The sequence below is a fragment of the Leucoraja erinacea genome, chromosome 4 (assembly GCF_028641065.1).
Source record: "Leucoraja erinacea ecotype New England chromosome 4, Leri_hhj_1, whole genome shotgun sequence".
Classification (NCBI taxonomy): Eukaryota; Metazoa; Chordata; class Chondrichthyes; order Rajiformes; family Rajidae; genus Leucoraja; species Leucoraja erinaceus.
Window position 1 is genome coordinate 98000586 of NC_073380.1, and position 14068 is coordinate 98014653.

A 14068-nucleotide genomic window follows, 5' to 3' on the forward strand; every position below is an offset into this window, starting at 1 on the left:
ACTTGTTTCCCTTACCTCACATAATTCAATATCCTTCTCCTTGGTGAATACCGAAGAAAATAAACTGTTCAATATCTCCCCCATCTCTTTTGGCTCTGCAGATAGTTGTCCACTCTGACTCTCTAATGGACCAATTTTATCCCTCGTTATCCTTTTGCTATTAATATAGCGGTAGAAACCCTTCGGATTTACTTTTACCTTACTTGCCAAAGCAACCTCATATCTTCTTTTAGCTTTTCTAATTTCTTTCTTAAGATTCTTTTTACATTCTTTATACTCCTCAAGCACCTCATTTACTCCATGTTGCCTATAATTATTGTAGATCTCCCTCTTTTTCTGAACCAAGTGTCCAATTTCCCTTGAAAACCATGGCTCTCTACAATTTTTACGATTTCCTTTCAACCGAACAGGGACATAAAGATTCTGTACTCTTAAAATTTCACCTTTAAATGTACTCCATTTCCCTTCCACATCTTTCCCATAAAACAAACTGTCCCAATTTACTCCTTTTAAATCCTTTCGCATCTCCTCAAAGTTAGCCTTTCTCCAATCAAAAATCTCAACCCTAGGTCCAGTTTTGTCCCTCTCCATAATTATATTGAACCCGTGAAACCCGTGAAAAGAATGTCCTGCAATCCATTTTAGAAGGCAACTAAGAGTGAACAATAAGAATGTGTTTGTGAAGTCATGTATTCCTCAGATTCTTCACACTGTCTTGACTCACCTGGACAGACAGGGCACGTACGTGAGGATGCTCTTCATTGACTATAGCTCTGCATTCAATACGGTCAACCCCACCAAGCTCACCACCAAACTCCACCAGCTAGGCCTCAGCTCGCCGATATGCGATTGGATCCTGAAGTTTCTGACGGAGCGACCGCAGGCAGTGAGACTGGGCCCGCACCTGTCCTCCACTATCACTCTGAGCACCGGCACACCACAGGGCGTTTGATTAAGCCCCATGCTCTACTCCCTGTTCACACACGACTGTGTTCCTGCATTCGACACCAACACCATCGTGAAGTTTGCAGACAACACAACAGTGATTGGGCTGATCACCAACGGTGATGAAACAAAATACAGAGCGGAGGTGCAGAACCTGGCGGACTGGTGCGCACGTAACAACTTGTCACTAAACACCTCCAAGACCAAGGAGCTGATTATTGACTTCAGGGGGTCCCATAATGGAGAATACGCCCCAATCTCCATTTACGGGGAAAGTGTGGAGAGAGTGTACAGCTTTAAGTTTCTGGGCACTCACATCTCAGAGGACCTCACCTGGTCCACCAACACCGCTGCGCTGGTCAAGAAGGCACAGCAACTACTGTTCTTCCTGAGGACATTAAAAAAGACTGGTCTGCCCCAACAGCTGCTGACAACGTTCTACCGCTGCACCACAGAGAGCATATTAACGTATGGCATCTCTGTGTGGTATCTCAGCTGCACGGAGGCGGAGAGGAGAGCTCTTCAGCGCGTCGTCCAGAGAGCGCAGAGGATCATTGGGATACAGCTACCAGCCTTGGGGGGCATCTACCACACACGGTGCCTCAGGAAGGCCGTCATCAGCATCCATAAAGACTCCTCACACCCTTGTAATGGACTGTTCGAACTACTTCCCTCCGGCAGACGTTACAAGGCCTTCTACGCCCGAACCTCCAGACTCAGGAACAGCTTTATTCCCAGAGCTATAGCGGCTCTGAACCGGCCCTGCTGAGTGCCCCCCATCCCCCCTGGACTGTCTCCCTCGGATGGTCACGTCACACAGACACATCTGCACTTTAGTCTGTTTAAACTGTTTTGACTGTTTTACTGTTGTAATGTTCTTTTTAAAAACCATGTTCGCGGGGTATTTAAATCTAAATTTTATTAGTTATTTAAGTTATGACATCGGATGGAAGCTTCATACCCAAATCTCGTTGCGCTTATGTGCAATGACAATAAAATATATTATTATTATTATTATTATTATTATTATTATTATTATTATTAGATGGGATATTAAAGGTAGATTTCTTTCCCTGGGGGGACTTGATTGGTTTGGACAAAAATCTATCATTTTCATTGTCACCATTATTGACACAAGCTTCTATTTAATTTCCAATTTGTTGAACTAACAAAATATAAATTCTTCAGGTGCCATGACGAAATTTTAACTGATACAACTAGGCAATTAGTAAAATAACCACATTGCTAACCTTCCTTAAATTTAATTGTGACGGTGTCATTTCACTTCTACATTTCAGCAGTTGGTTTATTCATACAAAAATAATCCCATACCTGTAATTTTCATAGGTGAAATTGAAATACTATCATTATTATCAAAGACCTGAAGAACACTTGTATACGTCTGAATTTTAATGATTGAATACATGAACTAACCAAGTCACCATAAAGCTTTCTGATAAATATGCAAAATACAAAACAAATTAGGACGATGAACTTCATTATGAAAATTGTTATCTGCTTTATTTAAAGTCAATATGCAAACAATACAAATAAAAACTTGCCAATGTTAGAAACGTGAAAAAAATAAATGTGTTGGCAACAGTCAGTGGGTCATGCAGCATTTGGGAAGAAGACAATTGGGCAAATAACTTGTGTACAAATTCTACAAGTTATTTGCACACATAACAATGTTTGTTCTGCAATCATGAATAGTCTATAATGTGTCTTTGGTTGCACTAAGGACTATAATTTGTTGCACTAGTATTGTGGTTATTAATTTATCATATGTTTATTATATATGAATCATTTTATTATTGGTTAATGTGTGTGACGACACCACATGCCTCCCCCCCCCCCCCCCCCCCCCCCCCCTCCCAACTGCACGTTGGGGGAACAGACCCAATGGGTCTGCACTTGGCCTAGTTATTGATTTTAAAAAGGCAGACAAATAAAAAAGGGATATGATTTGCTTTGGGAAAATGAATAGAATGTTCTATACATGAAATAAAAGTTAATGGTTTATTGCTGACCACCAGTTTGGTGAGGATTAGCTATAATTCACTGTAATCCAATTCCTTTAATGTTGACGGCTTCACAAGCTGATCACACACAGTCCCTGGCAACATTTTCCAATGCATTTTAATCATGCCAGGTTATTTCCACTCACACAACCAACATGGTTTAGCAACCTTCTCTCAATATGCCATTGTGTTATAAATTATTCCCTTGCACACCTCTCTCAGTTGTGCTGATATGAATTTGTTTTAGTCTGCCGATAATTGTGGTGATCACAAGCATCTAAAAGATCAGGAGCTTAACAAGTAAACCTTGTGCTATTGAGGGAATGCAATGTTCAAACTTTACAGCAATATGAGATTGAAATATAAAATGGATCGAATATTGGCAACTGTAATTGTGGGGAATTTATTAAGTGAAATACTAAAAGCATTGCACGGAAGATTACATCTTTTATCTATAAAACATATATTAACAGTTGGCCCTTGGCACTGGATAAAAAGCATTACATTTTGAAGTAAAACAAGATAAAGATGATCAGATATAGACAGACACAAAATGCTGCAGTGTGTCAGCATGTCACGCAACATCTCTGGAGAAAATGGATAACTGGCTTTTTGTGCCCTTTTTCAGACTAATTGTAGTAGAGATACGAGGTGTATTCCTCCAGTGGGGGGGAGGGGGGGGGAGGGGACATGGAAGCAGTGAAAAAACAGGACAAATTGGAGCAGGCAACAGATGACCTCAGGCAAAGTGGTTTCCAGATAGGCTGACTGTTGGCTAGGGACAGGTGTGAGCCCAAGAGGGATATATAGTTGCAAACTGTGGAATTCGTTAATCCACTTTTAGTGGACGAAGAGAGGGAAAGAAGGGAGGTGTTTGTAGAAGTGACCTAAATTTAGAGAGTTCAACGTTCATCCCATTAGGTTGTAAGCTAACCAAGCGAAATATGAGGTGCATTCCTCCAGTTTGCATGCAGCCTCACACTTGCAATGGCCCGCACAGGAGCCTCAGAATAGAAAGATCAGGATGGGAATGGGAGATCCAGCAGGCCTTGGTGGACCAAGTACAAGTGTTCAGCAAAACGGTAGCAGAGTCGACACTTGGTCTCGCCAATGTACAAGATAAAGCTTAGTGAACGCACTCCGTTTCACTTTAAACCCTCATAACAAGTTTAATCAAGTTACTAAATGGAAAAGGGATTGCGTGTTTTTCAATTACGTTACTACATGTTTTGTCCCATTCATTAAAAGCAAGAGAACACCTTCATACCCTTTTATTGTCTCCTCTAGTATTGAGGCAGCTTCATTCAGGCCGAGACCTTCTACTTTGTGTTTCCAACCATTTTACATTTAGATGATCAGCGCCCATTAATGAGAGTAATTTAATAACTTCATTCATGTTTATTGCTTTTCAGTTTTAAATTTTTTTAATTTCTTGAGTATATCTTGAGTTAATTATAATATTTTAAGGCTCGATAGGTTCCTCTGCATATGCTCTTGTTTTCAATATTTCATAATTGTTTTTCTCTCAGTTACACCTTCACTTCAATTTTGGCTAATACATTTGCTACTCCAGTCAAATTGTTCCTGACAGGCAGATAGATGATATTCACAGACAGGACAGACTAGATGCAACTAGATTGGTGTCCTTGCAATGAAAGAGAGATACTTCAGTCAGATGGCACAATGCTACCATCCGCCATGTCATCAAAACCTCCTTCTGTCACCTCCGCAACATCGCCAAACTCAGACCCTCTCTCACACCTCCCGCTGCTGAAAGACTCATCCATGCCTTCATCTCCTCCCGACTGGACTATTGCAACTCACTTCTCCTTGGCATCAGCTCCACCTACATCAACCGACTCCAACTGGTCCAGAACGCAGCCGCCCGACTCATCACCCACACCAAATCCTGGCATCACATCACTCCAATCCTCAAATAACTTCACTGGCTTCCCCATCTCCCACCGGATCAACTACAAAATCCTGGTCCTTACCTACAAAGCCCTCCACCATCTGCCCCCCCCCCCCATATCTCACTGACCTCCTCTCCCCCTACCAATCCTCACGGTCCCTCAGATCCACATCAGTCGGTCTCCTCTCCATCCACAAGTCCAACCTCCGCAGTTTTGGGGACAGAGCCTTCTCCAGGGCAGCTCCCAGGCTCTGGAACTCCCTCCCCCAACTGATCCGCAATTCCGTGTCCCTCACCATCTTCCAGTCCCGCCTCAAGACCCATCTCTTCACCTCTGCCTATCCTTAGCCCCACGTCCCCCTCCCTTTTCATCTGTGCTTGAATTGCCTCGTATTGTGTTTTGAATTGAATTCTGTCTTTAATTTATGTACTAGTCATGTCTCTACTATTTATTTCATTCCGCTTACACGTATTTCCTCTACCTGCTAAATTTTTGTAAGATGTCCTTAAGACTCTTGAAAGGCGCCCATAAATAAAATTTATTATTATTATTATTATTATTATTGTTATTGCGCCTTAAAGCACTTACAGCGCCAGAGGGTTCAATCCTGACTACGGGTGCTGCCTGAACGGAGTGAATATGTTCTCCCCCAGACCGCATGGGTTTTCTCTGACACTCCAAAGACGTACAAGTCTGTAGGCTAATTGGCTTGGTATAAATGTAAATAGTCCCTAGTGTGTGTAGGATGGTGTTAATGTGCAGGGATCGCTGTTCGGTGCGGACTCAGTGGGCCGAAGGGCCTGTTCGCATGCTGTATCTCTAAACTAAACTAAAGTCAAAAATAAAAATGAGTTTAAGTCAAACTCAGAATTGTTGTCACTGGAATTTTCCAATTCTTTTGTGGTGCTAATTCTGAAATGCAACAACTCCCATTCTTTGCTGATTCTTTCCCACAGTAATCTATAAAATGTGGGATAATTTGAGTGACCTATTGTCAAGGGTTCATCAGTGAGGTGAGAACTAACAGCAAAATAAGTAGGTTGCTGCCACGCTACGCATTGTGGACAGGCCTCTCTCTAAGATGCAGCTATAAAATTTCCCCTTGAAATTTAATAGACATAGATAAGACCATAGCTATATATCCATTTAGGTTCATTATAATTTAGTAAACTGGGAAGATTGCATCATAGTAAAACATCACATAAACCTTGCAAAAACAATAGAATAAACTGCAGCGGCAATATCAGCGACCAATTCAACGCATTGCAAACGACACATTAGAATTTAAAGAGCCTTTTGATGATGTGAAACTAAGAGTTTAATTTAAATAACATGTGGGTGAGTACTTTTGGGATTCTGCAATTTCATTTCCAACTGTTTCCATTTCGCCCATTTATTATGCGTGTGCTTATTGCAGCAGGCAGTGTGTAGATCAGCAATACAAGGAACAAAGTTACAATCAGCAAAATGAGCCCAATAATGATGTACTTCTTGTAGTTCTTCCAGATGAAATAATAGACGCATTTGAACGGTTGCATGAACCAAGTGAAGGTGGTATCAGGACGGCTATAGAGTGAAAACAATAGCTTAGTGAAATAGTTAAAACCATTGCACGTACATTGTTGATGAGCTTCTTAAATTTAAGAAGCTCCTGAACCAGGGGCCACGGTTTAAGAATCCAGAACCAGGGGCCACAGTTTAAGAATCCAGAACCAGGGGCCACAGTTTAAGAATCCATAACTAAGGCCACAGTTTAATAATCCAGAACCAGGGGCCACAGTTTAAGAATCCAGAACCAGGGGCCACAGTTTAAGAATCCATAACTAAGGCCACAGTTTAATAATCCATAACTAAGGCCACAGTTTAATAATCCAGAACCAGGGGCCACAGTTTAAGAAACCAGAACCAGGGGCCACAGTTTAAGAATCCATAACTAAGGCCACAGTTTAAGAATCCAGAACCAGGGGCCACAGTTTAAGAATCCAGAACCAGGGGCCACAGTTTAAGAATCCAGAACCAGGGGCCACAGTTTAAGAATCCAGAACCAGGGGCCACAGTTCAAGAATCCAGAACCAGGGGCCACAGTTTAAGAATCTAGAACCAGGGGCCACAGTTTAAGAATCCAGAACCAGGGGCCACAGTTTAAGAATAAGGAGCAAGCCATTTAGAACGGAGATGAGGAAACACCTTTTCTCACAGAGAGTGGTGAGTCTGTGGAATTATCTGCCTCAGAGGGCGGCGGAGGCAGGTTCTCTGGATGCTTTCAAGAGAGAGCTAGATAGGGCTCTCAAAAATAGTGAGTCAGGGGATATGGGGAGAAGGCAGGAACGGAGTACTGATTGGAGATGATCAGCCATGATCACATTGAATGGCGGTGCTGACTCGAAGGGCCGAATAGCCTACTCCTGCACCTATTGCCTATTGTCTATTGTCCATTGCATATTACCAGAGTATTTGCTGATAGGAATAAAACAAGTAACATTAAATCACCAAATATTAGGAAAGTGGAAAGATTTGAATTTCATATGGTTTTCAGGATGTCCCAAAGTGACAAAGGAGCGGCAGTTGCCATTTTAACACAGGCAATCCAACAGCTAATTTATGCTGAGCAATCTCTCCCTGGTCATTATATAGTAATGACCAGATCATTTGTTTTGGGACTGTTGCTTGATGGATAAATATTGGCCACAAAAAAGCTCCATTACTTTTCGTTGAAATAGCGCCATGCACTCTTTTACATCCACATGAATGGGTATGAAAGGCTTTGGCTTAATGTCTCTTGCAATACATGGCATCTCCAGCAAGGTTATTGACGCTCTGGACCAGGGCATCCCAACCTGTGGTAAATTTACCCCCAGGAGGTAAATTCTGCCTACCCAGGGGGTAAATTTGTTGATTCCGGATTTGTACATATTTTTCTCATTGGCTGACTGTGTTTGGTTCTGGTATACCCGTATCTGTTCATCATTAGTCGTTCATAAACAAGTGAAGTAACATTGTTATGTGCTATTAAAGTTGCCAGGGTGCAAGCGGGACGAAAAAGGTTGGGAACCCCTGCTCTGGAGTATCAGTCTAGATGTTGCTGTCTGCATATTTTCAAGCAGCAACCTGTTTACTTAAAGGTAATAGTGTTTTCAACCAGAACAAAACAGAAATAAATTTACAATCAACAATGCTTGGAAGTTCACACTGTTTGCAATATCATACACACTTAGAAAAATGCAGTGATATTTATTTGTTAAGAAATCCAATGGGTTAGTTATAGTAAAAGCCACATCATGGCACTACACTTAATTTAGCCCAATCCAAGAGTTTATTTGACTTTGCCAAATTTGTTCCAGTATTCGGTACGGCACGGTGGCAGATCGGTAGAGTTATGCCCCTGTCCCACTTAGGAAACCTGAACGGAAACCTCTGGAGACTTTGCGCCCCACTCAAAGTTTCCGTGCGGTTCCCGGAGGTCTTTGTCAGTCTCCCTACCTGCTTCCACCACCTGCAACCTCCGGCAACCACCTGCAACCTCTGGGAGGTGGGGCGCCAGAGTCTCCAGAGGTTTCCGTTCATGTTTCCTAAGTGGGACAGGGGCATTACTGCCTTTTGGCACCAGAGACTCTGGTTCGATCCCGACTACGGGTGTTGGGCTGTACGGAGTTTGTACGTTCTCCCCGTGACCTGTGTGGGTTTTCTCCAGGATTTCCAGTTTCCTCCCACACTCCGAAGGTGTTTGTAGATTAATTGGCTTGGTATAATTGTAAATTGTCCCTAGTGTGCGTTATGGGGCGGGGATCGCTGGTCGGCGTGGACTTGGTGGGACAAAGTGATTATCTCTAAACTAAACTAAAGAATATTATTGTTTAAGAAGGATCTGCAGATGCTGGAAAATCGAAGGTGCACAAAAATGCTGGAGAAACTCAGCGGGTGCAGCAGCATCTATGGAGCAAAGGAAATAGGCAACGTCTCCGGAGGTTTCCGTTCAGGTTTCCTAAGTGGGACAGGGGCCACTGAATAATATTCTTGGGGAATGTTACTTGATGGATAAATATTGGCCACAAAAAGCTCCATTACTTTTCGGTGAAATAATGCCATGCATTTTTACATCCACATGAATGGGTATGAAAGGCTTTGGCTTAATGTCTCATGCAATACATGGCATCTCCAGCAAGGTTATTGATGCTCAAGGGTTTCGGCCCGAAACATTGCCTATTTCCTTCGATCCATAGATGCTGCTGCACCCGCTGAGTTTCTCCAGCATTTTTGTGTACCTAAAGAATATTATTCATTGTTAATACGATTTTCTATGAAAGCACATGAAACCTAAGCTAATGTAATATTCATTCTGGAACATCACATCAACAATGATTAGCGCAAGGTAGACACAAAATGCTGGATTAACCCAGTGGGACAGACAGCATCTCTGGAGAGAAGGAATGGGTGACGTTTTGGACTAAAGACCATTCTTCAGACCTTCTTCTCTTAATCTGAAGAAGGGTCTCGACCTGAAACGCCACCCATTTCTTCTCTCTATAGATGCTGCCTGTCCCGCTGAGTCATTCCAGCATGTTGTGTCCATCTGCAGTTCCTTCTTACACAATGAATAGTGCAAGTCATGATTGAAAGAGACAAATTCAATTGAATGGATGCCCATAGATCAGGACATAAAATTACCTGTCGGCATCTTAATAGGAAGTGAACGTTACAAGCAAGTGTGAAGTACAGATAAGATTAGAGGAAATCCAGTCATCATGACACAGATCTGCAGTGAAATCAGACTTACTTGGGTTTCTCCAAAGGCTCAGGTTCTTTACGACCACTTCCAACTGGATTCTTCTCAGACTCTTCGGCAGTGAGCAGATGGAATTCAGCTTCAACCTTACCCTGATTAGTGGGGTACAGATTATGAATTCCACACATGAGCAAGGATTCCACACATGGATAATAACATTAAAACACTTTGATTGGCCTTTGATCAGAGCAGGAGTGGTATTACAACAGTTTGTTTTTACAAAGATGCATTTCCAACATCCCACTGCTTGGCTGTTTAGCAGCCAATTTCCACCATGGACTTATAAGGGTTAAGGGCCTGACCCACGAGCATGTGACCTGCATGCGTCAAGCGCAACCTAAAGGGCCGGTCCCACCAGCATGTGCCTGCATGCATGCGGCAAACTAGACGCGGGGACCGTGCGGAGGTCGAGTGAGTGAAATGAAGTTCGAGCGAAGTCCGCGGGGAGTTCGCGCGGTGCGTACGACGGAATTTTTGAACACGGTCAGTTTTTCGGAGCCCCGCGCGATGTCAGGACCAGCTCCACACAACTCCATACGGCTTTGGCGATCGAAGTGGGACCGGCCCCGCGAGGCCGTACGGCTCAAGCGACCACGTTAGGTCGCGCTTGCCGCATGGAGTCGCTTAGGTCGCGCTTGCCGCATGGAGTCGCATGCTCGTGGGACAGGCCCTTAATAGTCATAGAGTTCATTACTGTTGTCCTTTATTTCAATCAATCGCGCCCCAGTAATATCTTTTAACCTTTTACATCTGTCATTGTAAGTGTTCTTTTCCTTCTCTACATACTCACTGTATCAAACGTATCAGATTAATCTTTGGAGTAAAACTGTGCCAGGATTAGATAACAGAAACATAATTCAATTGAAGGACGAGGAAGGGTCATAATTACATTTGTGCAAATATGCTATTAGATATCCTCTCAAGATCCAATCATATCCTCACCATAATAACAAAGTTTTAGTAATTTGAATGTTAGTAATTGAAATGATGAAATTTAATTTTCATCAGAACAAACATCAGAACATAAGAGCAGGTATAGGCTATGGGGACCTTCAAGCCTGCCCCACTAGTCAATATGATCATGACTGGTCTAAGTTGGCCGCAACTCCTCTGCTCTTCCAATTCCCCATAACCTTCAACTCCTCAATCTTTCAAATATTTATCTCCATCTTAAATATATCTAATGATCTGGCCTGCATCGTGCTCAAGGGCAGAGAATTCCAGAGATTTACTACCTTCTGAAAGAAGACAATTTCCTTCATCTCAGTTGTATCTGATTGGCCCCTTGTTTAGTTACCACGTCCCCTTGTTCGTGTGCCTCCCACTGGTGAGAAACATTGTAACATCTATCCTGTCAAATCCCCTTTGGATCTTATATGTTTTAAATACGGTCACCCACTCATTCTTCTAAATTTCAAGGAATACAGACACAAAATGTAATGTCCATAATAAGACCATTTGGTCCATCAAGTCTACTCTGCCATTCAATCATGGCTGATCTATCTTTCCCTTTCAACACCATTCTCCCCATAACCCCGAACTTCATTAATAATCCAGAATCTGTCAATCTCCGCCTTAAAAATATACATTGATTTGGCCTGCACAGCTGACTGCGGCAATGAATTCCACAGTTCAGCACCCTCGGACTAAAGGAATTTTCCTCATCATCTTTTTAAAGGCATGTCCTTTTATTGTGATGTAATGGCCACTGGTCCTAGACTCTCCCACCAGTGGAAACATCCTCTCCACATCCACTCTTTCCAGGCCTTTCAATATTAGGTAAGTCTCCATGAGGTCCCCCCCTAATTCTTCTAAAGTTTAAATGTTGTTCGGCCAAAACAGCTAGAAGTCTACCTATTTTAGTTTTGATTTTATTATTTTTAATTAATCTTGATAATATAGTCATGACTTGCTTTTTGAACAATGTTTGAACAGTATCTGAAGCAGGGAATTCATAAAAAGGTAAGCTTCATGCAGAACCATATTGACCAGGCCACACTCGGGGGGCATAGAAACATAGAAACATAGAAAATAGGTGCAGGAGTAGGCCATTCGGCCCTTCAAGCCTGCACCGCCATTCAATATGATCATGGCTGATCATCCAACTCAGTATCCTGTACCTGCCTTCTCTCCATACCCCCTGATCCCTTTAGCCACAAGGGCCACATCTAACTCCCTCTTAAATATAGCCAATGAACTGGCCTCAACTACCTTCTGTGGCAGAGAATTACAGAGATTCACCACTCTCTGTGTGAAAAATGTTTTTCTCGTCGCAGTCCTAAAAGATTTCCCCCTTATCCTTAAACTGTGACCCCTTGTTCTGGACTTCCCCTTGGAGAGTTTGATGATTTCCTCTCCAACTGTCTTCACACCTATATCAAAAACCCATGCCGTTTCTTGGTAACCGTGACAACAACCTCGGCGTAATTATTGGCTAAAGGTCATGAAATAAAAATGTACTGCTTTGAGGGTTCTCCCTAAAAACAAAGGTTGTGATATCTCATTCAAGTTGCTTTCATCTTTCATGTGGATGAATTGGTGTCTGTTTCAAGGGTTATGTCTTTAAGGTTCGGTTGTGGGGAGATTTTCAGAAGATATCTAACTTTTCATGTTTTATGATCAAGGAAACCCCAATAATTCAGGAAAGAGCTTACGAAGATTTTCTTAACGTAAATAACTGAATTTACATTGTTTTTGGCTGCTCATTTATTCCTGTCACATTGTTTTATCTCACAGCTCATTTTACACAATGCTTTACCAGCGTAACTGGACTATAAAAAAGGTGCAGAGAATTATCAGGATGGTACAAACACACTGGGGTTCTAACTGGTAGTCAATGCACAAGAATTTTTTTAAATGGAGAAAAATATATACATATTTTTTTAACACCACAGTTGTCATGATCTGAAATGCTTTGCATGATGGAAACTGAGTATCATTTTCAAAAGGGAATTGGAGAAATGTTTGAAAGAGAAATGTTTGAGGTGTCGTGGCAAGGGAGTGAGACTAATTGGATAGACTTGTCAAAGCTCAATGGGCCAAATGTCCTACTGTGCCATAATATTCTCTGCTGCTTGACTTGATATTCCTGAATTACTTGGCATTTGCTCCCTTACTTTTAAGGTATCTGACTATTATATTCAGTATTATTATTTGGCCAAATCATAGGCTTTCTCTGCCTATAATGAGGGAAAGGAATGTTGCCAACTGGTTGTTATTTCTCAGCCCTCGTTCTCTATTTCTTTGTAAGTAGAACTTCAGCACCTTCATTATGTAGAGAATGTCGAGTACTTACAGTGAGTTCTCCTGATTTCTCTAAAGGCCACCAAGCTCGAAGACGCTTCTGCTGAAATATTGAGATAAGTTTAATCTGAGCACCCTCTTCAATCATGTGCAAGCCACATTTCTTTGCAGATTTTGCACCACAAGGAAATTCATTGAGATCGAGCTCCACGGATCCTACAAAAAGGTGAGGGAAATATAAATGCACACAAAAAACTATTTATATTAAATAACTTAGAAACATAGAAACATAGAAATTAGGTGCCGGAGTAGGCCATTCGGCCCTTCGAGCCTGCACCGCCATTCAATATGATGATGTCTGATCATCCAACTCAGTATCCCGTACCTGCCTTCTCTCCATACCCTCTGATCCCCTTAGCCACAAGGGCCACATCTAACTCCCTCTTAAATATAGCCAATGAACTGGCCTCAACTATCCTCTGTGGCAGAGAGTTCCAGAGATTCACCACTCTCTGTGTGAAAAAAGTTTTTCTCATCTCGGTTTTAAAGGATTTCCCCCCTTATCCTTAAGCTGTGACCCCTTGTCCTGGATTTCCCCAACATCGGGAACTTCTTTGGCTGATGCACAATGCAAGAAGTCAGTCCTACTCTCCAAGCACCCCTTTGCTTTAGATCCTGGCAGATATCCAGCTTTTCCACCAATAGAGTAACTGGGTCAGGAATTATCCCAACAAAAGTGGAAAACAAGCAATCTTATCTCTATACTTATAAAACTCTGATCTTGGATGTGTGTGTATTTGTGTGTGTGTGTGTGTGTGTGTGTGACGTTCGTGTGTGTTTCACATCTCCTCGAAAACACTACGCGCTAACGGTGAAATCTTTACATATTCCGATAGAGATTTACACCCTGATGTAAAAAATCGCCTTATCTGAAATTTTCACGCATTATTTCTCGAGTTATTCATGAGAATGTTCACAAATCTCAAATAACTTAGAAAAGAAACGAGATGGTCTCGCTGATGATGTCACAGTGGATCTGACTGCCTGCCTCTGCTCTCGCTGCGAGTGACGTCATCCCTGTTATGTCTTCTGTACTTCTTGACTTTCACTTCTTTAAATTTAACACTTAGCGTTTTTAAACTGCTGCTCAGGCCATGCTGCTC

General features: G+C 42.2%; 1 protein-coding gene across 1 annotated transcript in view; it reads right to left on the bottom strand.

Moving 5' to 3' along the window:
- Positions 1-5030: 5030 nt before the first annotated feature.
- fer1l6 (fer-1 like family member 6) overlaps positions 5031-14068 on the bottom strand; it is a 132140-nt gene continuing 123102 nt past the window's right edge. Inside the window, 3 exon segments of the mRNA XM_055633476.1 lie at positions 5031-6445; positions 9654-9754; positions 12958-13121. Coding sequence (XP_055489451.1) covers positions 6244-6445; positions 9654-9754; positions 12958-13121 — 467 coding nt within the window. The 3' untranslated portion in view covers positions 5031-6243.